This window comes from Notothenia rossii (assembly GCF_949606895.1).
Source record: "Notothenia rossii genome assembly, chromosome: 4".
In the NCBI taxonomy this organism is placed as follows: Eukaryota; Metazoa; Chordata; class Actinopteri; order Perciformes; family Nototheniidae; genus Notothenia; species Notothenia rossii.
In genome coordinates, this window is record NC_136902.1 from 15,731,930 (window position 1) to 15,758,014 (window position 26,085).

The 26,085-nt window shown below is 39.7% G+C and overlaps 3 protein-coding genes across 6 annotated transcripts; all 3 read left to right on the forward strand.

The window, feature by feature from the left end:
* The first annotated feature begins 531 nt into the window (after positions 1-531).
* Positions 532-10,768, forward strand: LOC307035290 (interleukin-17 receptor C). Its single transcript, XM_079674417.1, has 18 exons — positions 532-567; positions 2,222-2,503; positions 2,692-2,716; positions 2,801-2,908; positions 3,017-3,096; positions 3,226-3,315; positions 3,397-3,499; positions 6,961-7,106; positions 7,197-7,265; positions 7,358-7,424; positions 7,684-7,865; positions 7,956-8,003; positions 8,090-8,135; positions 8,221-8,372; positions 8,455-8,523; positions 8,617-8,668; positions 8,759-8,866; positions 9,063-10,768. Exons 2-18 carry the CDS (start codon positions 2,405-2,407, stop codon positions 9,890-9,892), a joined length of 2,274 nt encoding a protein of 757 aa, XP_079530543.1. The 5' UTR covers positions 532-567; positions 2,222-2,404; the 3' UTR covers positions 9,893-10,768.
* A 1,815-nt stretch (positions 10,769-12,583) lies between these two features.
* On the forward strand, positions 12,584-19,666 carry LOC307038337 (uncharacterized protein). Of its 4 annotated transcripts, none has more exons than XM_079679722.1 (16): positions 12,585-12,977; positions 14,363-14,390; positions 14,476-14,598; positions 14,803-14,913; positions 15,036-15,151; positions 15,450-15,561; positions 15,652-15,693; positions 15,935-16,059; positions 16,160-16,222; positions 16,312-16,369; positions 16,457-16,683; positions 17,227-17,274; positions 17,380-17,431; positions 17,632-17,727; positions 17,816-17,854; positions 18,261-19,666. In XM_079679722.1, the coding sequence occupies exons 1-16, from the start codon at positions 12,849-12,851 to the stop codon at positions 19,055-19,057; spliced, it is 2,166 nt and encodes a 721-aa protein (XP_079535848.1). In that variant the 5' UTR covers positions 12,585-12,848; the 3' UTR covers positions 19,058-19,666. The 4 variants fall into 4 exon arrangements, with proteins under 4 accessions (XP_079535850.1, XP_079535848.1, XP_079535847.1 ...); XM_079679721.1 differs by having other exon boundaries at positions 12,586-12,977; positions 14,800-14,913; XM_079679723.1 differs by having other exon boundaries at positions 12,586-12,977; positions 14,800-14,913; positions 15,935-16,053.
* Positions 19,667-20,265: 599 nt separating this feature from the next.
* creld1b (cysteine-rich with EGF-like domains 1b) lies at positions 20,266-25,736 on the forward strand. The gene is made up of 11 exons (XM_079678890.1): positions 20,266-20,550; positions 21,386-21,506; positions 21,601-21,683; positions 21,906-22,016; positions 22,219-22,310; positions 22,472-22,651; positions 22,760-22,855; positions 22,953-23,036; positions 23,343-23,438; positions 24,120-24,260; positions 24,357-25,736. Exons 2-11 carry the CDS (start codon positions 21,390-21,392, stop codon positions 24,575-24,577), a joined length of 1,221 nt encoding a protein of 406 aa, XP_079535016.1. The 5' UTR covers positions 20,266-20,550; positions 21,386-21,389; the 3' UTR covers positions 24,578-25,736.
* Positions 25,737-26,085: the final 349 nt, after the last annotated feature.

Here is a 26,085-nt window from a genome sequence, read left to right on the forward strand (position 1 = left end):
TCAAGAAAGGTTTAGACTGTATCTTTCTGATACTTATCTTTATTCTATGCTTCTTGGCATTGTGCACGCTCCAAGCTAAAGTCTTACTTCCCTAAACACCTAAACTTTCTTGTTTATTATGACTGGAAAGAGTTGTGTTCCAACCTCCGGCATCTTGTGAATTTATCATACCTTGCTCAGCACACAGGCTTTCTTTATCATACCTAAGGCAAGGTTTATTTACATAGCACATTTTTACAAAAAGGCTATTCAAAATGCTTTCCAAAAACCATATAAAGATAACCATACACCTTATTTCAATACATTAAAAGCCAAGAGGAGTACAACATAAAACAAGCTTAAAAAATAATACTAATTTAAAATAAAAGTTGTGGTGCAGTGTAAGACACAAGCACACCTATGCCTGGAGACGAATGTAGCAGAAGAACATGGATGTATTTTGGCACTAAAACCTTCAGTGCTACAACAGTAGTATTTTGAAGTCAGCGCAACCTAGATGGGTTAAATCATGGAGAATATGCCATCCTATGTTAAGTCTTTCTTCACTGTGAGGATAAGGCAGTTACGGTAAGTTTGATTTGCAATCGATCTACAGCTTTTTTTGCATTGTGCACACTTATTGGTTCTACTGGTTAAACAACCTTTGCCATTTAATATTTGTTGCCATTAATGGACTGTTGTTCATGATCAGTTGCTGACAATGTGAATTTCCTCACCCCGAACCATAGATTTTGATCAATCTTTTCCGTGCACGATAAAGATCCCCCACCCATCTGGAACACTTACTCACCCACAAACTTGATGTCGTCTGATTTGCAATCAAAACGTCACCACTCTGGGTTTAAGATGCATGGTTTCCTGCCACGAACAATATGTGGAAACAACTGATAAGCGTAATTCAGGCGGTTGCGAAACCAGTTATCTACCAAATGCCCTATTTTGGCTTTCCGTAAAACAAACTGCTCCACTCAAACACACACATTGGACTTCTGTGTGTTTTTTATGCGGTTAATTTGAGAGTGTATGCACAAACAAGATAGTTAAGGTAAAACCACAGCTGCTAAGTAATCTAAACCAGAGATTGTATGCACTTTATTTTACGATGGCCTGCTATGGGCAAATTTGCTGCTGTGACTTACCCTGTCCTTTACTAACAATGATTTCTCAGAGTTGGTTGCTCATTTGTGTTCGTGGTGTAGGGCTTTGTCAATACTGACTTCTTTTCATATACAGGAGTATGTCTACAATCAATTTAAATTACAGACAAACTAATGATGTGACTTCTATAACGTATTGGTTGCACCAGTGACAGAGGTGGGAGAAGTACTCAGATCTTGTACTTGAGTAAAAAAGTACCAGATTAGGAATACTCTGTTACAAGTAAAAGTCCTGCATTCAAAATGTTACTCAAGTAAAAGAACAGTATAAGCATCAAACTATACTTAGAGAACCAAAAGTACTTATTATGCAAATTGGTAAATTCCAGGATAATTATATGTTTTGATTATAATTATTGATGCACTAGTGTTTTAATCAAAGCTGGTAAAGGTGCAGCTAGTTTTAATTACTTTGAATACTGCAGGTATCTTGTGAATTTACTCCAGTAACTAGTCTGATTCAAGGGTTGTTTATATTTCACATCATTAATCCAAATGTGTAAAGTTACTAATGCTACAAAATATGTAAATGTACACGATATACCTTTGAAATGTAGTGACATGGAATATCAAAAAATGTACACAAGTACAGTACTTGAGTAAATGTACTTAGTTACTTCCCACCTCTGACCAGTGATGCTTAAAGTATCATATAAAAATATATTTTGGTATGGATTCTTGACACTTATTTTAGGCACTGTGCATAAATGAAGTTAGGAGTGTGTGGGGGGTATTGTACTATTATTACTTTAAGGTCTGCAGGGGGGTTCTGCCGTTTGGTATGTGTGGGTGTGGGTGAGAGACAGATCATGGGCTCTTAACCATCACTTCCTGGCACCAGGTAAAGGTGGGTTGGGGGCTCATCTTACAGAAAGAGAGAATCATACAGTAACATACAGTACAGGTTCCTCAGGCACTATTATTTCCTGCTGGGGCCTCAGTAAGGTAAAAGTGGGCTTGGTTTCTTCTCATGAGACTTGATAGTGAGGCGGAGCTGAGGCCACGACCATATTTATGCAAAATGTTTTTTTTAACGCACTCAAGATTTACGTCTTTCTTGGCAGGACCTGAACACAGCAGTGGGCTCCTTTTGGCACAGATCACCTGTTCAGAGGAGGACATATTTTTCAACTCGCTCACTAGCAGAAACCTGACATGTGGACCAACTAGCGGGAAAACTACAGCTTTGTGAGGACACAACATTGTGACTTATAAATTACAAAATATGCGAACATTTCCTACTTTAAATGTGCGGTATGTTTAAGAGTCGCTTCGCCACCGCACTGGCTCTTATATCCGTCATATTGGCTCCACTGCCGCTGGACTGTGCCACCATAACATGTCGGGTGAGTTTAATAACAAATAACTAATTCAATATTTTTTAAATACAACTAACTGAAGTGAAGGGAATGAATCTTCTTTTCATGATAAAGTAAAATGCAGTGTTGGTGAAAGGGTGAATCCCTACGCATTTTTGCTAATGCTGTATCCCTTTCACCTTTATGTCTTTCTCTTGTCCCTAATTTACATGCAGGAATATCAAGGAGGACATAAACATGGTACGTTTTATTATCAGTCTCATCCCAATAAAAGCATCAGTGTCAGTAGCCACAGGGTCTAATGGTCTTCTCTTGTCTGGACAGATGATGTTGTGGGACAATGCCCTGTGAAACTGACCTCAGCCATGCCCAAGGATTCTGGGGGGGGTAACTCTGGATGTGTCGTTGTTCATGCCTGGATAAAGACTGATGGTAAGGGGGTCTAACCATAGATGCAAAGTCCATCATGTTATCTCAATTGTTTTACATTTTAAGATCTCTGAAGCTGTCATTGCCTGAAAAAAGTCTGTTTTCTTCCAGACCTCTGTAATGCCTCGACAATTGAAATTCGTCGTTCATCATTTGAGGAAATAATCAGGCCTATAAAAAAAGGGACAAAGGTTGGATATTTTCCACCTGCCCCAAACTCTGCACACATGTAATATGTCAATATGAGCCCACCGTTTACAGTTGTTCAAGAAGGGAGAACACAAAGGTAACATGTCTCTTTTTCTATCTTTTTTACATAGTGCAAAAGAAAAAAGAAAAAAAGGCATGAAGAAAGAGTCAAGTGTGGAAGTAGTGTCTCACAGCCACACAGCAAAGCCCAATTTGATCTGGTAAGATTCATTTTCAAGTATACTCACACATTTCGTTGTGAATGCAATTCTGATGATGATGGTGTTTGTTATCTTTTTTAGTGGGAACTGGTTTATGATTGTGTCCAGGATTCAGCAAATAGTGTTGTTACTGTGTCATACAACACATCATCAACCAGCTGCAGTGTCAGCTACACAATACCAGGTAATGTAATAAGGATTTATCTCTTTTAGTTAAAAAAATAAGATTCAAATCTACTGAGACCTGGAAATCTATTTGGTATCACTGTGCACCGGCAAAGATCCCCCATTTATTTCCTGAGGGCAATATAAATGTTGAATGTCATCCTATTTCCCATCCAACCACATTGTTCCAGTGGTCTTTATTTGCTTTGAATGCCATATTATAGCTTTCTTTATCCTAACGATTATATATTATTAAGAAATGTCGGCGTTTCATTTTTTTAATCTCAATTTTCAACTTTCAAATGTATTTGTTTTTCTTTTCTTTCTGCTACAATTGATCTTTGTTTGCTTTTATCGATAAACTCTCCCTCTTCAACCTCAAAGGAAATGAGTTGGGTGTGACACATTCTTTCTCCGACAGGTGATAAGGTAAAAGTAAAACAAACAATAAATAAGGTTTCTGAAGAAGTGTCTTTGGTCACCACCAGCAATAGCTCAAACTCTTTTTGGTATAGATTTTACAAGAATGTGAACGTGACTGAAGGCATTACATTTATTGTTGGCTAAATGTATTATCTAGACCAGGGGTACTCAAATACAAATGTTAAAGGTCCAAAAAAATGTTTTTAATAAGACAAAGGTCCGATGATTACGGTCATTCAACATTTTAAACAATTGCAACAAGATTCTTAACACGAGGTTGCAAAAACAAAAATAATCTGTGTGCAGCAGTTTTCATTGTTATTGCGTCTGTGCTTGATCCCTCAGAGTCGCAGAGCTGCACAGTTATGAATAAAGGCAGCCGCACCCTCTTTCATTCAGCATTCCCATCATTGCTTTATAAGTGTCTTGCCCCCTTGTGTGTCCACTGAGGTTCGTCAGGCCCAACACATCTTCAACAAACTCCCCCTTTGCCTCATCATAAAAACTCACAAACACCAGCAACTGAGCATTGTCAGTGGTGCCAGTGGACTCATCCACAGCTAAGGAAATGCACTGTGCATTTTGTATTCCATCACAAAGCTGATTAATCAAATCACCAGCCAGTATTTATGTTCTTCTGGTTGCTGTGGAATCTGAGAGGGGGATTTGCTTTATTTGACCTGTCATTTCCTCTTTTTGTTTGCCTTCAAACATGGTCTCCATCACTTCAGTCATGCATTATTTTATACTTCAGTTATTATCCAGTGGAAAGTCCTTACCTACTGGCCTAGTTAAAAAAAAGTGGTTACTTTTTTTTGGCTGGGCAGTGTAGTTTTACACACCGTCTTATTTGACTTTCTCAGGACTTAGAACAGTTTTTTGGGGGCAGACCCCCACAAAGAAAAAACTCGTAAGGTCATCATCTTAACAGTTTTGTATGCTCATCCCGTGAGCAGAGCATCATCTCTATTACAGCTGAATGCCGCGATTACCATTTTGTTCAGCAAAACGCCTCACCAAATTAGTAAGATCCAAAGCTTTAGTGCGTTTTGATTCAATGAACAGCCATTGATTCAATGTACAGCCAAACTTGACAGTCTCTTCTCTGTCATTGTAGACCGCAAATACCTCATTCCTTCAGTACTTAGGTCCGAATCAGTCTATGGTCCGAATGCTTCTCGTTTTGCGCCGTACCGTTCAAATGAAATTGCCGCCAATCATATTTCAACGCTCGCGCCATGGGTTGACGTGCGTTACAAGACGTGTGTCTTGTGCTGCATTCACTTGCACTCGGACATTAGAGACGTTCTCTCATAAATGTCCGATGAGCCACAACTTTTCTTTCAAAACAAAGCTGCCAACTGGGGTGGCAAGGCCTATTTTTAGGGTGGCAGTTGCCACCCCATGCCGCCCCGGGGTCCCCGGTAGGTGAAACTAGGCTGCTAGCTACAGTACAGATGCAACTAGATGAGCTGTTAACTCTCGCTCTGACTTTTTTTTTTTTAAACACACATTTTTCCCACCCGCATTCCGCGAAGACCCGCCCTACTGTGCCTCTGATTCGCAGAGTGTTGGTGGGGGGGAAAAAACGCTGACGGGATGCTGAATGTGATTGGACCAATGCGTTGACAGACACACACAGACACACACAGACAGACAGACAGACAGATAGAGCGCTGTTTGTACACAGCGGAGAATTTTGACTCGTTGCGTTGTCTCAAAAATAACACAGATAATACAGATAATACATATGAAAAGTATAATTTCGCTCAGAGTCCAGAGACAGTTGTCGTTCGGTCCGGATCCGGACCGGAGTCCGGACTTTGAGGATGCCTGATCTAGACCCTCCAGAAAAACGCGATTCTGCGATCGCAGAATTTACCGCATAATCAGCAAAATGGCGCAGATTTTTAAAAGGCCGCATATTTATCAAAAGGCCGCATAATCCCCGCATTTTTCCATACAAAGTTGAGAAAAACATTTTTTAACTCGTCTTGACGTGACGTCATCAGCTCGCGCATCACAGAATGTAAACAACACTGTATAGAGTGAACGTGTGGAGCTCACACGATAGAGAAAACACCAAGATGAAAAAATCTAATCCATCTCATTTACTGACGAACATTTCTACTAAAGACTGGGCAAAAAGTGGGGGGAAACTATTCTGCACCCCGTGCAACTGTGTGTTGGAGCATAAGAGAAAATCGACGGTGACGACCCACTTTGATTCATTCAAACATTCGAAAATGATTTCTGCTGCTGCGGACAAGAAAGCCAAACAACTCACGTTCACCGAGGCATCAACCTCCAAAACCCTTTCGAGGGCTACAAGAAACGAAGTGAGTAGCCTACAAGATTGAAGCTGGTCAGATAACGAACGAGTAAATGAAAACAGAATGAGGCGGAGAAGTGTGTGTGTGTGTGTGTGTGGGGGGGGGGGGGGGGGGGTGAGATTAAAATAGCCCAATTGCTTTTACAATAAATAAACATTCAATGTGTTTAATTGAATAGTAAAGGGGTTTAACGTTAGTGGCAGGTTGTGTGTGAGAGAGAATAAATAAGACAGCCCAATATTTAATTTTTTTTTTTTTTTAAATTCCCCGCATATTTAGCATATTTCGCAACTTTCCGCATATTTCGCAACTTCCCGCAATTTCACCGCATAAAATCACATAAAAACCCCGCATATTTAATCGCATAATCAAGGATTTTAGCCCGCATAATCAAGGATTTTAGCCCGCATAATCAAGGAATTTAGCCCGCATAATCAAGGATTTTTGCCCGCGTTTTTCTGGAGTGTCTAATTATCTTTTTTCCTATTATGATGATGGTGTAAACCACAGCTAACCTGATAATATTCACGCAGATGCGGGCAAAAATGTGTCATGATAACTGTATTAGATTTGCATACCCCTTCTTCTATGAGGAACCGAATCGTCTGCATTTTCTTTTTTCAAATGTCCTCGTTTGTCCTTCAGTGCATCACACGTCTAAATGTTTTTCCTTGTCGACACTGATGATTACATCCTGTATATTATTTATTTCTGCGTGACTTAGATCCCATCCCAGACTTTGATCTGTCTGTGAACCAGTCGTCTAAATCCATCTTGGTGACGGTGGAGCCTGGAGGCGAAGTCATAGCTAGATGGTGTTACCAACAAAATGGAAATTGTAAGGAATCGGTTTTCTCCAGCCTAATCATTGTGAGTATCAGAGGCACATTTATCTGCCTGTGTGTTATTTTGTTTCTACACACTAAAGAAAGTAATCATTTATTTTTTTCCCTTTTTAAGATTGATCCATCTCAGTCTCGATCAGGTCTTCTTAAGTTCCCTTACCTGCTGCCTTGTGTGTGTGTGGAGGTATTTTCAGCTCCATGTGTTCATACATGCAAAGTTATTTCTTAGCCAAATAAGTCTGTTTTTTTATACCTGTACATTGTCTGTGTTAACAGGTTTTTTACACACATACGGATGCCCGGCGTCATAAAAAGTGCCCATTTCAGAATAAGAGCCACACAGGTGAGTGTGACGATGATTCAGTCAGATTTAATCAAAAACATCCATAAGGGAATTTTATTTGTACCATTGTTTTGTTATTGATTAACTCACAAAAATGACTTTGTTATTCTTTTATTTGATACTGTTTACTTTGATACCGTTTTCTTTTATATATGTTCGTACATTAATATCCAGTTAGTTTTATCCACGATCGCATCCTTGGATAAACCAGTCAGGCCACTTGGAGTCATAAACATCTGTGTCCACATTGTTTGTATAGATGCCAGGGATGTTTGGCTCTCCTCTGAGGTCTCACTGTACGAATCAAGTTTGAATTGGAGCTCCGAGTGTCCTGTCAGTGACCTGAACATCTCTGCCTCCCTCTGTTGGAGGCAAAACAAAAAACTCTGCACTCCTGTGCTCAACTCCACACTGGAGGATAGGAAAGTTGGGCGAAACATGGTATGTTTGGCTTTCCTGCTGTCGGTATTAGTAATACATTCCTGATTTAATTCAATAAAGCTTCAAAGAACCACTGTGTCTCCCCAACAGATATACAACACATCTGCAGTGGACAAACACCCTCAGATGTGTCTGCAGGTGAGATTTAGCCAAATTGCATTAACCTATGTTCAGTTGTCTACCTTTTTAGATGTAGATTCACATATTTGTGTTGTGTTTTGCAGTTGTCCCTACAAGGCAGTCAAGAAATCTATTGCCGCTTCGAGGCTGGTGAGTCAAACAGGAAAACCAACATGTTGCTTATAGCTGATCATTGTATTTGAACTGTCTGTTTCCCTCTCCTTGTCCTTTACAGGTATGTCTTCATGGGAGGTGCATATGGGACCAGGTAGGCAGAGTGTGGTTTTGTTTATCACCTCTTTAGCTCCTGCAAGCTTTTCAGCTCAACTCTGTGTCCTTAATGAGAGGGAGTGTACACCAATGGGGCAGGTCCACTCAGTGACAATTGTAAGCATACGTACATTGTGAGAAAGATGGTATATGAATGTTCATTTAAGTAAATATATGACTCTTCTTATCTATTTTAAAGGAAGCGTATACAACTAAAACAATGATACATGTGCCTCTTCTTTTCCTTGCTGAGAAGCCATGTGTGCAGGTAAAATCATGTGCATGCACGGTAAAGGTCTTTCTTGACATGCTGCGTGACCTTTCTCTCTCATCTCCCTCTAACAATTTGCTTTTTCTGCAGGTGTGGCAGTCACATCCAGCTCTACTTGGAAGAAGAATTCTGTGCCCGGACTGTGAGTGTACTCAAGATGCACACATGAGCGCAAATGCACTGCTATGTGTACTTTTTAAAAGTAAATAAATGTAATTTTCTATTTCTACAGACTCGCCTGACAGATGTGGCATGTATGCTGTGACAGCTTTGGTATCCGTGGTTATTGTTGCTCTACTGGGAATGTTTATCCACCGTCTCAACAAAAGTGGAGCAGCAGGTTGGTTCAATTCCCCCTGTGCCTTTGATTGGTTGCATGTATAATCATTTTAATTATACTGTTGTACTGCCTGGATTTATTTGTGTAATTGGAACCTGATGGCAACTGTGGTACATGTACAGTCTGATGTGAAATTGAATTAACAAATTATTCAGAACATCTTCTTTTTCTCCCCTGTTTTTTCCCATATCCCTAGGTTGGCTGTGTTTTCGGGAACCAGTGTTACTTGTGTGCTCATCAGAGCAGTCGGCCCACGTCTCTGCTGTGTGTGCGTTAGCCTCGATCCTGCAGGGGGAGCTAAGTGCCTCTGTGCACATGGCTTTGTGGGCCCAAAGCTCACAAACGAAAAACGGGACTGAGCCTGGGACTGGAGTGGCTGATCTGGGTCCCCTTCCCTGGCTCTACGGGCAGTGGGAAGCCATGCGGGAGGCTCAAGGAAAAGTGCTGATTATTTGGAGTCCTGAAGCCACGGAGACCCATGAGAAGTGGAGGGAGGAGAGAGCAAACATGCAAAGAAGTAAAAGAAACATGAGAGAGGAAGTGGAAGAAGTAAGTGGAGGAAGACTGGGAAAATGCAAAAGAGAGAAAGCTGCAGTTAAAAAAGAGTGTGATGATAAAGACTGGTACACACAGACTGAGCCCTCCACAGTGATCGCACCAGTATTTGCGGCTGCTCTGGCCTGCCTAGAGGGGGCGCTGCAGGAATGCAAAAGTCAAGGAGTGGCCCTTGTCTACTTCCAGGGCCTCTGCCACAGCAGGGACATCCCAAAGGCCTTCAGAGGTGTCCCTCGGTTTTGCTTACCCCAGGATTTCAGGGGCTTTGTACAAGAGCTGGGGCGGATGAAAAGACAGAAGAGAACTGGAAAATTGAGGTGGAACTGCTTGCACAGACTCCTGGCTAAAGTGCACTCAGTATGGCTCGCACGGCAGCTAGCAAAAAGACTAGAGACACTGCTGCCTCAGACGCAAGGAAAGAAAACGCAAGGGCCGAGTGACACGTCATCACTCATATATAATAATTTCTGATAAGACCCAGAGCAGGCTCAAGTTGCCACTTGCAGCCAACAAGGCAAGGTCAGGAACTGTACAAGAGCACGAGCCTCTCCGTGTGTTGCCATGGTGAGCAGAGAAACTTTAATCTCAGGTTTCACATGTCTGATGTGGACAGACTCTTGTTCTGCTGGAAACATGATAGGTATACATGAGACAAAGAGGATTGGTGTTGCACTGCCAGTGCCAAACATTCAAACATTTATTATTTTACTTTCTTTTTACTTGACTTTACTAAATACAACCTGCACCTATCGTTTTCTATATAAAGATGAGGTAAATACTCCGTCCTGTCTCCTGCATTTTGCCTCTAACAGACGCTCTTTATGCTTCTTTAGTCAACACCTGTCCTATCTACTCTATGTAAATATGCTTACCAGTAAGAAAATGTTTGCAAAATATACCTCACTTACACAATACAGGAACTGACAAATTTGCATAGGTTTCTGAGCCAAAGCGGTCACAGTTGGAAAGAGTGCAACAGGTGGAAACATTTATGGTATCTACTGAAGTGTGCTCCAACATTTGTCAGTTAATTCAGTTTTCATGTACCACAGGTATTGCTGTTAGTATAGTAGAGACCTATTTTTAAATATGTGCACACATTACATTCTAAAAACAAACTCTGAATCCGTCAATGTTTTCTTAGTTTTTTCACGGCATACAGCACTTCTCTATTCAGCAAACATTTTGACTCCACTTGCAGAAGTACCTGTTCAACACTGTTTGTATTGGAACATTATGTCTGGTAGATAATACAAATGCTATTTATATAAATGAAAGAAATGACTTTTGCCAAAAAATAACTGTGATAAAAGTGCTTTTGTATTACAGAAATTCGTTTTTTCTGCATTCAGTGTCTCTTTTCGTGAGGTTCCTGTTTTTTCTTAATCCACTGAACAAAAAATTGCAAAACTGTGGTATTCTGATGCTGACACATCTCCTTGACAGGATAACTGAGGAAGTTAATTGTTATTTTCAGAAAAATCAACTCTAGAAAACACCTACAAGTTCAACACAGCTTAGGGTTCACGTCAGGTGAGTCATTTGATCTGATGTGGATACTGAACCAAGTATCCAAGGCTAAAAAGTGTACATCACACAAAGTAACAAAGCTGGGTTAAGTATACTATTTTAGAGTAACAAATGTTATTTAAAGTATATATGATTGGATCACTCCAACTGGCGATAGCTCTCGAACATAAAATCAAGAGCTGAACCGCAGCGTTGTAATGTGTACCTTTGGCTTATGGCCATCTCGTTATCACCCAAATGCATTCACAAGAAGCAAAATGGCTTTGCATTTTATTGTTGCTGAGCTACTGGTCTAAATGCATACAGTTAACACAGGTGGTAGAGCTCCATATCGTACAGCAGATAAGAAGAAATACAAATTAAAATCTACAACAATGGACAACTGATGTATTCACTTTGATACAGATTAATGATTAAGCGTTAGCACTCAAACTGAAAACATTTATACAATGGCCCCTTCATCCATAACTAGGTGCAATGTACTTATATGATTCTGTTTTCTTCAAGTTTGTATTTTGTTGGTCGAACGCACTTATTGTAAGTCGCTTTGGATAAAAGCGTCAGCTAAATGAAATGCAATGTAATGTAATGTAACAAAGGTAGTTTAGACTTACTAACCCTGTTACCAAAAGATGACAGGTTCAGTTCTTAACACAGACAATGTGGATTGACTTGTTGACTATTCGTACAGTATGAGGAACCATTTCACCTCCTACCAATCTATCGCTGTAGGAGTTTCTGTTACATGCTTAAAGATAACAAAAACAACACATGATTAATCCTCAAATCTTCAGATTGGCCTTTGGCTTTATATTGTTACAAATTGCATTTTTTTCATAATCTTCATTTTGAAGAAAGTGAGAACTTCTTGTGCATGCAGTGGTGGGAGAAGTACTCTGATCGTTTACCTTAGTAAAAGTAGAAATACTATGGTCTTAAAATACTCGGTTTGAAGTAAAAGTTATGAATTAAAATGTTACTAAAGTACAATTTAAATAACTATTATCAGCAAAAGGTACTCCAGGTCAAAGTAAACTTCAAGTAAAAATACTCACTTCAAAGTATTGTAGTGTTATGGAATATTATTATTTATTCATTCAAAAACTTCATTGTCATTATTAAGGCACAACAAAATGTATTTTGTGCCTGTCCCGTTGGTGCAACATATACAGTACATAAAATAAAATAACAAATAAGACTAAAATAAATGTAACGACTCTAAAAGCAAGTAATAGAGAGACCAAGATGATTATGAATAAATATATGAAGCTAAAATGACTACACTAAATGATAGCACAATATGCACAGATGTGGATTGCACATAAAAAGACACTATATTGCACATAATAATAAGAGCTTATTGTAGCCTATACTGCTGTGTATCTTATTTGTTTTTTTATCACCAACAAATACATGTCATAACATGTTATTGTTCATAATTGTTAGATTAGTAGGCCTAATGTAGTTTATTATATAAGCATATCAGAAAGATATGTAGAAAAGGTAACTAGAAAAATATAGCTAATATCTAAATAATGCAGTATACTTCCAAAATGTAGTCGATTTGAAGTTTATGTAGTAGGCTATAACACTGAAATACACCCTTACATTTGTTACATTCCCCCACTGTGTGCATGTGACGAGTTTCCTCAATCCCACCTGAGCAGGTGACGACACGCCCAGCAGCACGAGCTGTCATTAGGCAGGACACGAGGAACACATTTGGAACGTCACAACAGTTTGGCGTTGGAAAACAACGGTCACAGGATTCTCCCAGAAATCATCCCTGTCATGCTGTGCTGCTGGGAGGAACTACGGATAACGGGCTCCGCATTTACAGATGAGGAGAGTGTAGTCTGGAGCAGGAGTCGTGAGCCGGGGAGAGACTCTCCAAAATATGGCTCCCAGGCTCCGCGCGCCGCAGGTTTCTCTCCGGCTGCTGTCAGTAATGCGCTTCTGGCTCTTCATGTCCGCGAGAGCGCTGGAGATAATTGACAGAGACGCACCTGAACTCACCTGTAGCGAGGTAACAAGTCACAATGACTGCGTTGATATGAACATTTTGAATTGTATCCCGTTTTGTTCATACTCAGGTGAATGGCGTTATACTGGAACATGAATAACCTGTTAATCCTTATCTGCATGATCATTGCATTCCTGATGTGTGTGTGCACCTGTCTTTGTTTCGATTACCATTACTATTACTTAGAGCCAAGTTGTTTCGCACCAACAAAGAAAAACCAAGATAAGGTGTAGATAAGGCAAATATATCCTTTTTATTTATCTTAGGCCTACTACAGGTAGAACAAATTGCATTAGTTCTTATCGGGGTTTTGACATCAGTATGTGATGAATACATCCGATACGGATAACAGACATATGTTGTGTGTTTAGGTAATACTTTCTTTCATAGTTCATTTATCTTAACCGACATGACGCCAAATTATAATAAATGAGCCTATTATTGTTGGTTTGTAGCCTACTTGATCTTTTGGTAAACCACATTTCATAGAATGTTCCCTGTGTAAGAAAACAGCCAAGGACATTAAATCGTTTTTAGCCTAGATTCATTTGTTTAGTTCACGTAGATTTACTTTATAAACATTGTTGTTGTATTCTTGTCTATTCGAGTTTAATGTCCATTACTTATTTACTATTGGGCCTGAGTGTGACACCTTACTCCACTGATCCATTTCCTTCTTCCTTTCTCCAGGGTTCTGAGTGTTGTTAGCTGTTTAGTTGCTAGGGTTGTAGCTTGAATTATCTTTGAATTTCATTTAATGTAAATCAACCAGTTACAAATCAATATATGTAGTATGACATTCACTTACAAGCACATAAGTAGAACTATAAATTAGAATCAAACTGAAATACTTTTAATGAAAGTTATTTTGACATTTGACAGTGGGTATATCAATGGTGCAAATGATAAAATCACTGATGGATAAATTTCATTCCTGGTATATTCGTTCACAGTGCACTTTCATGGCTTACTGGGAAACTTTAAAAAAGCGGAGCAATCATTTATGTTATTTGTAGCACAACCCCAAATATCTGCTGGGAAAACGGCCTATTTCTTAGTAAAATTGTACTCATGTAATGTAAGGTATACTGGTAACATACTTATCAATGTCTTATATTAAACTGATGTTGCTCCCATTCATCACTTTGGTTATTGCTATTACTGAAATATGAGACACAATTACAATTTTACCTTAATTTGTTCCCCTTTTTTGTATGTTCTAATATGTATAGAGACCTTACATTTATTGCAGTCTAATGGTAGTTGTAGTGCTGTTTTTACTAAAGGATCAGACTATCTCTTTTAGCACTTTGGACATTTACGCAACTCAAAATGGTTGCTTCATTGTTGGCAAGCGTCATTCTTAAAATTCACTTGTCTTTCCTCAGGGATTAACTGACTGCACTGTGAGCTCAGGTAAGATAACTATCAACACAAACGCATCCCATATACCACTAATACCCTCAGTGTTTGTCTAAAGCAGAACGTCTTCTTTCCACAGCCATTCCATTTATGACCAATCAAGATGACACTATCGATGTTGCAAATGTGCAGCTTAAAGTGATTCTGTGCTGTTCAGCCACAGACTGTGAACCAGGCCTGCAAGTCCTCATCACAGTACAAGGTAGCTTTGTTATAAATCTTTTGACTGTCAGCTAGGGTGACCTACCTTGAATTCCTTGAAATAACATTCAATGTTTTGTTGGCACTGCTGTTCTCTTAACAGCTTACTGTTCCCTGCATTGTTATCATAGTTGTTTATCTTGGCTTTATAACATTGTGTTCTCCATTGAAGAATATATACTGCCTCTCAATGTTGTTGCAGAAGTTGATTTAGTAAAAGAGGCTTCTGATCAGTCTGGAGACCGCAGTGATGAAGAGGATTTGTCTAACACGAGTCAACCGGCAGAAGGAAGTGGCACAGTTCCAGAGCCGAGAGGTATAGAGCAATAAGCACGCACGCAAGCACGCACGCACATCGTATTCTATTTTCACATGGATTTTCCTTTTTTCCATTGTAATTACTTAGCAAACTCATCTTCTGTTCTTTCTGTGTTACAGCTACGGTGATAGTATGTTTCAGCTCTCCAGGCTCCATGGACTTTTGCAAGACAATCCGGTTTAAACCAAGCTCCTCTGGTTTCGATCAAGCTTCTTCCCAACGACCCAAGCATAAGGTATATGTTAGGCAGAATTACCTCTGTGTAGTTATTGTTTCTGTGGTTGAATAATTAATTAACAAGTCTCCAATGGTGGAAAGTAACTAGATTTACTAAAAAACTGTCCTAGAGGATGCTTACAATATTTCAACACTTAAAAGCATGATTTTAACGCAGGACTTATATTTGTTGTATGGGTTCTTTAACTAGGCTAATTCCAAATACTTCTTCCACCACTTCTCTTTGTCGTTAAGTGCTTTTTGTTGTTACTAAATTATTTAAATACTTAATGTTTACCATATGTTTATATTTTCAGCAAAAACAGCTGGTGTTGACAGAGGAAGAAGTGACGTTGGGCAATCCCCTTGTGGTTCGAGTCTCACGTTCAAATAAAACGGAAGCAATCACCATCCCATCTTTGGAAGAAGGTAATATTATGCTCAGCCATGTAAGCAAAGACACACTGAATTTCAGACTACTAATGCCACTGATCACCCAGTCCTTCTTCTCTTTTTCAGTTTGCTCCATGAATCTAAATAGGACTTTAAAGAAGTGTGATGGTAAGATCTTTTGTAAAATATAAAACTGCTGTATAGAGGTTTTAAAAGTGTGAGGCGGGTCTCAGCAGGGGGCTCCACATAGTTTTTCCAAGCTTTTTATTGGAAGAGGAGAGGAGGCTCAAGGTCTCAGATTTTGATAGACGAACATGAATTGTGCATAACGACACGCATGCACATGATAGTTTTACATACTTGTAGAGTGATACATCTTACTTGTAAATCCTAATGATTGATTTCTCAGTTCCCAGACTCCGATTTGATCATGAGAGAAATGTCGTCGTCGTCGTCTTCCTCCAGAGTGAAAACTCTAACGTCACTGATGAGCTCATGGTTAAGAATCACCAGACTGGAGAGTTTATTGTGTGGGTTAGTCCATGCTAAACCTTCCCATCAATTGCAAGTTACAAAATCAATAATGTTTGTGTTTATCTATTTAACTTTTTTTTTTTTTTACCTACGTTTGCAGCCCAAAGACGACAGAGAGATCATCCTTCCATCCAAATTTGTTGCACCATGCATGTGCTTTCAGGTATCTGACATTTGAAGTGTAGGTGGCAAAAAAAGTTGAGCTACAAACATTATAATGAAAATATATATATTTGAAACCTTTCTTTACAGGTATGGTGGAAGACAAATGAGCTTCGAAAGCAATACTGCCCTTTCCTAAACCGACAAGGTAAAGAGCCTTTCAGATTACAGATAGGTCACATGGGATTCATTTTCATTGGTATGATTTCACAGCATTGCAATCCATCTTTTTCAGATGTGCTGGAAAGAATGCAGCACAACGTGTCTGTGTCTCTGAAGGAGTCTCTGCAGAGGGGGGGAGGCTCTGTGCTGATCTGGAACGTGACGGCCCCCTGCAGGCTGAACGCAGAGGTGAGCCTGTGCAAGAAGGACCCTGCAGGGGGCCGCTGTGAAGAGGTGAAGGGCTTCAGACAGGAACTGCACAATCATACTGGTTGGACAATCATACTGGCTGGATATTGGGTAAAAACATTACCTTGCTGTCTTTGCAATCTGTCACAAGCTCATTTTTGAAAAGGACTTAGATCCACTCTTATTTGTTGTACAGTTTGACTTGCTATACTTTTATTTCCCTACGTTTCTAACTGTATTCATGCTTTTCTTTGACAGCTATAGTGTATATTAAACCACCCAACAGAATATAAATCGGTTTAATTTAGCTCCAACTCGACCACATTCATCATTAAAAACATTGATTACAAATGAATGTACATTCAATATAACATGTTTTCTGACTAAACGTTAACTTCTGATACTTTACTAACATTATTCTGACAATGCTTATGTACTTTTACTTCAGTAACATTTTGAATACATGTTAAGTATTTTTACATTGTGTCATCTAATAACTTAATCCACCACTGCACATCCTAACTACAACCATGATCCTTTGGGCTTACCTGCTTTTATTATTAACCATAAGTAGGATAATGCTTTATAATATTGTATTATAATTAACCTGAATCTTCAATTTGTTTTTTTATTTATTATTCATTTACTTTTCAGAAAACAGATACGTTCAATATCTCATCGCATCCTCTGCTTTGTGTTCAGGTGATTTGTGTTGATTTAATAAATATATATCCACATGTGCAAAAATGCTTCACTGCTCTTACTACATAACACTGTGCTAACCTTAAGTCTTTAACTCGTTTTTAGATAAAGATACAAGGGATCGAGTCATACTTAGAGCCACAGTGTCCATTTGCAAGTAAGATTATTAATTATTATCCAGACTCAGATTAACTGTGTTTAATGTTTAACTCTCCTCAGTTAGAAATAGCTACACTGTTTCATTCGAAGGTGGTAGATAAATTATCTCACATTCACACTTGTTTACTCAGGTGTGTTAAAAGTTCTTTATCATGCTTTTCAAAGACTTCTGAACTCAATTATTAATTTATTTTCCAGCATCTCGATGGAGATGGAGCTTTCCACTCCTCATTGGACTACTACTGATGTCTTTGGCCTTACTAGGGGCATATCTGATGCAAGGGGTCCTGAAAGGTCAGTTCTTATAATATCTTTGCTGATCATATAATACTAAAAGCCCCTTAGCAAAGCCCCTTAATATGTAAATCTGTTTATCTTCTAGGCTACATGTGGAGATGGTTGAAAGACGAAGATGTTAAAGGTACAACAAAGCTTATTTTATACTATTACCACATTCTCTTTCCACTGTTAACATTATACTTTCAAACTTTTATTTAAAAAATTGCGATGTCCTGAATTCTCATTTATATTTTTTGAGCCACTGTTTGCAGCTATTGTGGATTATTCTCATCTGAAGGAATTAAAATAAATATTACTTAACTGTTGGACAGAGCAAGCTGTTTCAAGTTGTTTTAAAATTACTCACCTTTTTTTGTGGCTGTAAGAGATAAGATAAGATAAGATGGTACTTTATTGATCCCAATTTGGGAAATTGTTTTGAAGCTTCATAATTAACAGATTTACCAGAGAGACATGACATGTTATCAATGGTTTCATTTAACTTTTTACTGTTTCTAAAAAAAGGTTTTAATATTCCTTTTTTTCAGGTGCTGTGGGTGGGGGTCATGTGGTGTTGCTGTACCCACCTGATGACAACCAGGCTTTGCCAGAGATGATGAGTCACCTGGGCTCTTCCCTCCAGGCTCTGGGCTTCACCGTGTCTCTAGACCTGTGGAGTCAGACTGAGCTGAGCGTTTTGGGCCCCGTGCCCTGGCTCCACTCAAGACTGAACCGGCTGCAAAAGCAGGGGGGCAAAGTGGTGCTGGTCCTCACCCAGGCTGCCTGGATAAGGGCTGAAGAATGGGGGGCTCGTAGCTCACAGAGAAACAATCCACACAGAGACATAGAGGAGACAGGAAGAAGCTACACTGCGTCTTCGCCCTGTGTAGATGTGTTTACTGCCTCATTGAGCTGTATCCTAGCAGACTATTTACAGGGCCGCGCCGGTGAGCGGTTTGTGCTGGTGCAGTTTGAATCACTTCCACCTGAGCCTCCCGGTGGTTTTCGACCGCTGCCAGAACTTTTCCGCGGCCTTCATGTCTACAGCCTTCCATCCCAGAGTCTGGTTTTTTTGACAGAACTGGCAGGTGCTCGGCAAATGGCCACGGCCTCAGCCAGACGGAAAAGAGCAGGCGGGCTCAGGATGGCGTCCAGAGCGCTGGCACAGGGGCTGTCAGGGTTCACAGCAGGGACAACTGTGTTACGCCTGGCAGGAGTGTCCCAGAGCTGTGTCGGGGTAGGGGTTGAAGACTCAGGGGAAACAGTGCCCTTGCAGCAATGTCTTATCACGCCTCCCTCGAGCACTGACTCTAGCCCGAAGCTCAATGCGATGGAGTGGGTCTAACAGCAGGAGGGGATTACTAAAGGCTTCAGGTTTTGAATGCCAGTAAAGCGTTGAAGTGATACTCTGGTAGAAGTTCAGATACAGCGTTATCAATTTGAAGGATTTGCATTTGCTGTTCTAATCTTATGGGGTCTAGTTGAGAAAAAGGGATAAAGTTGTTCATTTTCTTTTTATTAAAACAGCTGTTATAGCTTGAGCTATTGCTGCTCCAGAGCAATAGAAGCACATCACACTATACCTCACACTACTTCTAAAAGAAAACTCTAATTGATGCACAGCTTGATCACAACATGGTTTGTGATGAATATAACTTATTTCGAAATCTTCATACCGAAATTAAACTAACATACAAAACAATATTCTCAAAGAAGTAAATTGCTCTACTGATTTTCTCCTTACAATATGTTGTTTATTTAGGCTGTTTACCAGTGTTAAACCAAGCCTCCACTGTGTGTGTTTAACTTGTTTTTGACATTCTGCATGCACATGTATTGAATATAAATGCCAATAGAGACATGAAGAAACTTGTAGCAGCATGGCGAGTCTGTTTTATACTGTGTTTTGTTTTACAGTTGTGTGATTGAATAAATAATCTGTCTGACTCAGGAAGTCAGATTCTCTTCTTATTACAAAACAGTTTACATTGTTGTTAAAAAACATTGCATGACCTGTGTTTGCAGAGCAACATACTATAATTGTTATTCAATGTTATTTATTCTATGTTTCTTAAAAAGAGCTGCAACTGCATTTACGTCAGGCACCCACAAGTACAACATACAGGAGAGATCATAAAACCGTATAAATATTTAAAAAAACAACACAAGGTATGGAATCAAAACAATGCAGTGAGACAAATACGTATCACATAATTAAAAAAAAAAGAAGAACATTTAAATAAATAGGCCAAGTACAGACATTATAAAACATTAATTAATTTGACACCTGGGGATTTCATCACAGTTTTTGTTTATAATATTCTAACAACCTTTTTTTTATTTTATGTAAGAGCAAGAAAGTTAAGCATTGAGAACATAAACAAAAAAAAGTAAGTTACAGGAAAACAATTCTGAACCTGAAAAGTTATTTTATTAATAAAACATTTGCCCTAATAAATGGCTAAATAAATAAACATAAGGTGTGTGTACTTAGTGTGACCTGACACTCAGAGTCAGTATAATAGATGTTGACTGATTGGTGGATGAGTTAAATCCCAGCGGCTTTGGGCGGTGCCTCACCCCGTGTGGCTCAGCTGGAGAACAGTGGACCAGCTGGAGGCTGTTCATTCATCTATCCCGACCAGGGTTAGCCTCACACGAACCTGCATATCAGTGTTAGCTAGCTTATCATTTAGCTGGCTTACAAACAAACAAAATGGCACAGTTGAGTCAATAAAGGTGTCCGTCCAACATGTGAAAAATCTGCTGCATTGTGTGAACCAGCAGGGACTCAGACAATCATCAGCGCTGCGGAGGAAGTGGTGGCTATCCAATAAGGTAAGACGATGATAGCCAAAAGTAGCAGTTTGGCTAGCTAATATCAGAGTAACTGGAGTAAAGATCAATTAATCAGATACTTTTAGGCTTAAATATCGCGAGGAGAACGCAGTTGCTGAGTTTGATAGAGTTTAAAGAGACATCGGACGGATTAGCAGACAATAATAGATCATGTTAGCTTAGGCTAGCAGCTAGCAATTGACCTTAGCCAGCTGCTCATTTTGTGTGGTGCTGATGCTGAGCTAGCTAAGCTAACGCCTCACACCCGGAGAAGAGCATCCCACTATGCTAATCGGGGTTTTGGAGTAAAGAAAGAGAAAAAACGACTTATTATCAACAGGCCACTCACTGAGCTACCTTGAAAGTTGCATTGTTTTTTGTTAAAATATCACACAAATCTTAAAAACAACTTACATAATAATAATTGTATATATTTGGCGTCAAAAAGTCAATTAAATACAGTACGGCAATATACTGCAATCGAGTTAAAGTACAAAAAAAACCTACAGTTTAATAACAGCTTCAGTCATCACTACTAAAATAAGTTCTAAACCTTTAATTTGCTAAAGTAATGCTACATATAGCAACATTATATAGTTTATTACATGGCTTTCTATTGGATTGCTTTATAATTTACCCTATGGATGTTCTTGCCTCCTCACTATACAGTAATATTTCGTAGCATACAGTTGATCCACATACATGGTCTCAAGAGAAACATGATAAATAATACTAATCTGAAAGCAACAGGGCATTTAGGCCGATCATTGAAAAGTATGTAAATCTCCACATTTGCCGTACATAACTGATTTTGTGTTGGTGTGTTTTTCTGAAGGATCATGTGGTGGGCCTGGCCGTTCCTGCCTGCTCTGGTGCTTCTCTCAGAGCTCTCTGTGGTGAGAGTCCAGACTGCGCCGTGCCAGACCTGCCGAAAACTCACAGAGAGTTTCATCAAGGTACTGTACAGCATTAACTGTAATTCATGCTTGTCTCCAAGAGCAAAGTTCTATTTTTCCGTATCCCTGAGTCTCAAAATGTCCCTATTTTCAGGGCTTGGAGATAACAGCCAACAAGAACTTTGGGGGTGGAAACACTGCCTGGGAGGAAGAAAAGCTGGCTAAATATGAACGCAGGTAAGACAAAGTGTTATTAAGAGTCTCACTTACATTTGATTGAGTTACTTCTATCCATGGTAATTATCAAAGTCAGCCAGTACTTGCTGAGTGTAATGAATCTGAATCTCAGTGGACAAGAGTAAGGCTCCATCAGTCTTCAGGGGGTGAGGCAGTAAATGATCTTTTAATCTACTTATCTTGTCTTGTGTTACATCTCCAATTGTTGGCCTTTTGTTTCAGTGAGACTCGCCTCCTTGAGATAGTAGAAGCTGCTTGTGAAAAAGCAGATTTTGAATGTAACCAGCTCCTGGAGCAGATAGAGGACCAAGTGGAGACATGGTGGTTCCACAGGTAAATGTAAAATATGTGTTTGGTAGTATGATTGAAAAAAAACATTTCAAGGTACACCAAGAAAAATGATTTGATGATTAATTACTTTTCGTTTTTTTAAATATTCTATTTCATTCCCTCTCCATAAATGACAAACACGAACAAGAAATTTGACCATTCTCTGTTTTAACTTCATGACTGACATGATGTGTGTGTCCTGTAGGCAGCAGGAGGCACCGGACCTGTCTGAGTGGCTATGCATAGAGGAGCTGAGACTCTGCTGTCCACCTGGACGCTTTGGACCTGACTGCAAAGGTGTGAAAAACATAAATATTTAAATAGAAGCTTCCTGATATGAGTGTTGATAACTTAACCATCAAGAGTGATTAAGACTTCATAATGATGCAAAATCCACAGGCTAACTCAGAGCTTTGGTTTTTAAGAATACCTCCTAATAGGATATTTGTCCAACACAGAATGTCTGTCCAGCCCTGATGGTGTGTGTGGAGGTCTGGGCCGCTGCGAGGGGGAGGGGACTCGCCTCGGAGATGGAGAGTGTGTCTGTGATCCCGGATACTCGGGCCATCTGTGCCAGAGTTGTGCGGATGGCTACTACAGGGAGAAAAGCTCCAACAACAGCATAGGAGCCTGTGCAGGTGCCCGAGATTCAGATAACTGTTTCAGCTCTCTACGTGCATTTAATTCAGTTTGAGGTCATCTTAAATTGACCTTTACACTGTCTCCTCGTCTCTCACCCTTTGTAGCTTGCTACCACTCATGTAAGAAATGTGCAGGGCCACAGCACTTCCAATGCCTCGACTGCAAACCCGGCTGGATCCTTCATGACAACAAGTGCGTGGGTGAGTTTGGCTTTAGCTGTCATGTGGTAGCATTTCATCCACTCTTGTGCTAGTTTTCTGGATGTGTGTTGTTTGACTGCCCTTGTTTGTCTCTTAGACATTGACGAGTGTGGAACAGAGCTGGCTCGTTGTCCTTCTAACACCTACTGTCACAACACAGAGGGAGCATACGAGTGCAGAGGTACGAGCCGTTGACATTTTGGTTGCTTTTGACAGTATACTAGTTTTTGTATGTCATTTCAAGATATGTAGGTTTTCTGCAGCTAGTTTGATTTTTGATTATTTTTTAGTCAGGTTTTCAGTTACATTTGCAAGAAATTGTAGCAATTAAATTGTAAAATACTGTGATTAATCAATAACTTAATACGATTATTTTTTGTATTGATTAATCTGCTGTATTTCTTTAATCATTTATTTGGAAACATTAAATAAATCACTTAATACCCTCTTTGGTGTGATGTTGACCACTCTGTTTTGTCGTATCCAGGCTGCGACCAGGCATGTGTTGGCTGCATGGGAAGTGGACCTGCCCGCTGTAAGAAATGTTCCCGTGGCTACAAGTTGAAAGGAGCAAAGTGTCTTGGTAAGAATATACCGCTTCTCTATTTTATTTCTGTGTCACACCTTTGTACCGCGGGAGTCCACTGTATTTGATTAGACTCAGACAAAATATGCCCCAAATCACTGTGTATAAAAAGTGACTTTAAACGTGATGCGCACCAAGCTCGTTTGTAGATGGTTAACCTCAATTTGCAAAACTCATAACTTGAATGTTAATGTTTAGGTTAGGTCGTCAGCAAAAAGTCTTTATAGCTTTTTTTCATTTTGGAAATCGAACACAGCTGACCAAGCTGGATGTGCAACAAGAGGGCTGGAGGATTAAACAAATTAAAACGCTGCTCACATCAAGACAGGACATTTTACCTGCCGCTTGTCATCAATAATAAACATTGGTACCTTTTTATAATTTTGTTCCACTGTATTTAGATATCTATGTTTATAGACTCAAACATTGCTGCCGTATTTATGACTTAATGAAATTATGTTTTGTGTTGATGGACCAGCTACAATGTTAGCGTAGCCCAGCATCATGATGTAGTCATATGGACAACCTTTTGATTTTTAATTGCAATTAAATCACCGTAGAATCTTTTTTATGGGTTCACATACCGCTGTAGTAAACCAAATAGCCATCATAGTTCACACAAATGAAGTCAAAAGTAACAGAGAACTGCATTAAACGGCTTTTTTTTTCTTCTCACAGATATCAATGAATGTAGTGATCGTGCAATAGCATGCCCAGGACTCAATGAGGCCTGTATCAATGAGGAGGGGTCCTTCCACTGTGACTGTGCTGATGGATTCATTAGAAGAGACAGCATATGTGTTGAGAACAAGCCTCCAGGTAAGCAGCCGCACCACTATATGTCCAAACACATATATTGCTGACAGCTTCTCAGATCTGTTGGTAACCTTTCTTTATCCTCCTCCTCCTCCTCAGCTGGCCCAGAGAAGGGGCTGTTTGACGACATGACAGACGATGAAGTCCTCGTGCTGCAGCAGATGTTCTTTGGCGTTGTTATTTGTGCCATAGCTACACTCGCTGCTAAGGGTGACATGGTTTTTACGGCCATTTTCATCGGAGGTGTAGCTGCCATGGCCGGATACTGGCTGACAGAAAAGGGAGACCTAATGCTGGATGGATTTATGAAGGGACGCTAGACTTTCCGGAGCCTCGATGTTAGAAAGGACACCGGAATACCGGCCAGGTCAGGTGAATAAGACTCAACCGGGGGGCAGGAAAGTATCCCTGCAATGCTAACCTTTCAGGGATTTACTTTGGGAGTTACTTGAAAGGACTTGGTTTCATTTATGTTTTATGAATAGGATAATGCAAGAAAAAGGGAGAACTTGAAGGCTATCAAGCCATTAATCTTGGAAGAGGAATGACAAAGCAACACTGCACTGATATAAAGGAGATGAACTTAGTCTCCTAAGTCAACTCTGTTGGGAACAAGGGTGACATGAAGACAACTAATGATTGTTCAAATCTGTTATGCATTTGGATGTCTCATGCCTCAACTTTGAAATGATGTCGTTTTTTCTTCCACACTATCGAAACCTCCAGTCATCATGTCCATCATGTTTTTTATTATCTCAAAGCTGTAAAGCAGAGGGTTTCCCACGGGCTGATTGTGAGTTTTATCAGGTTACTGCAGCACCCAAGCTACTCGCAATAGGCAGGGGTTAGATAAGGGAAATGTTAGGAATTTGCTTTATCGCCCAAAAAGGAGAGTTCATTGAAACCCTGGGATGTTTCCATTATGAGCTCATGGTTTGTTTCTGTTCACAGAACTTTCCCTCTTTACCTGCTGAATGATTCTTTTTAGTAATAATGCATGAAAATAGGGTTTGAAATGAAAGGTACTACACTGTATGCATTATATTATTATGTCTTACTTTGGCATGGAAGACTGACTTCACCAGCTGCTGGATCACCAACACTACTGCTAACGACCATTTAATGAGTGTGTGAAGGAATGTGCTTTAGGTACCTACCAACTATGGATCTGGATGACTCAAGCCATTTTCTGTTGCCTTTTATTTATTTTGAAAGCAATATTTATATATTTAAAGATTTGTGTTATCATATTTAGTCTTTACATTTCATGTGTATTTGTGTGTGTGTTCTCAATACATTTTTATTTTCATCTGTTCAGTTGTGATTGTAGCAGATATAGTAGCATCATGTTCGAAGGCCACAGAGTGTCACTTCTTACCCAACCATCTCCTCTGTCCTTGGTTTTCTTCATGTGGAAACTGTTCCAGTCGTTATTTGTCATATATGTTTGCTTTACAATAAAAAGTCTGTCAAACTTTATGTTTTTATTCAAATGTTTTATTTAACTTGATCAGGCTTCCTCAGCTCTTTAAACCACATGTGTCAAACTCAAGGCCCGGGGGCCAAATCAGGCCCTTGGTGGATTTAATTTCGGCCCGCAGGATAATTTCTAATTACTATTAGATCTGGCCCGCCGGTATATTGCACGCACACCTTCACTCAATCCTGAGGATTTCCTCCGCTCAGAGCCTGACCCCAAACATTGATGGCCTTGCACCCGAGATGAGATGCAAAGTATCTGGCTTAGTGTGCATCACAGAGCAGCAAACTGAGTTTCAATGGATGTTTCCTTCTGCACTTTCTTTCTTGCAACCACAGGGCATGTTTG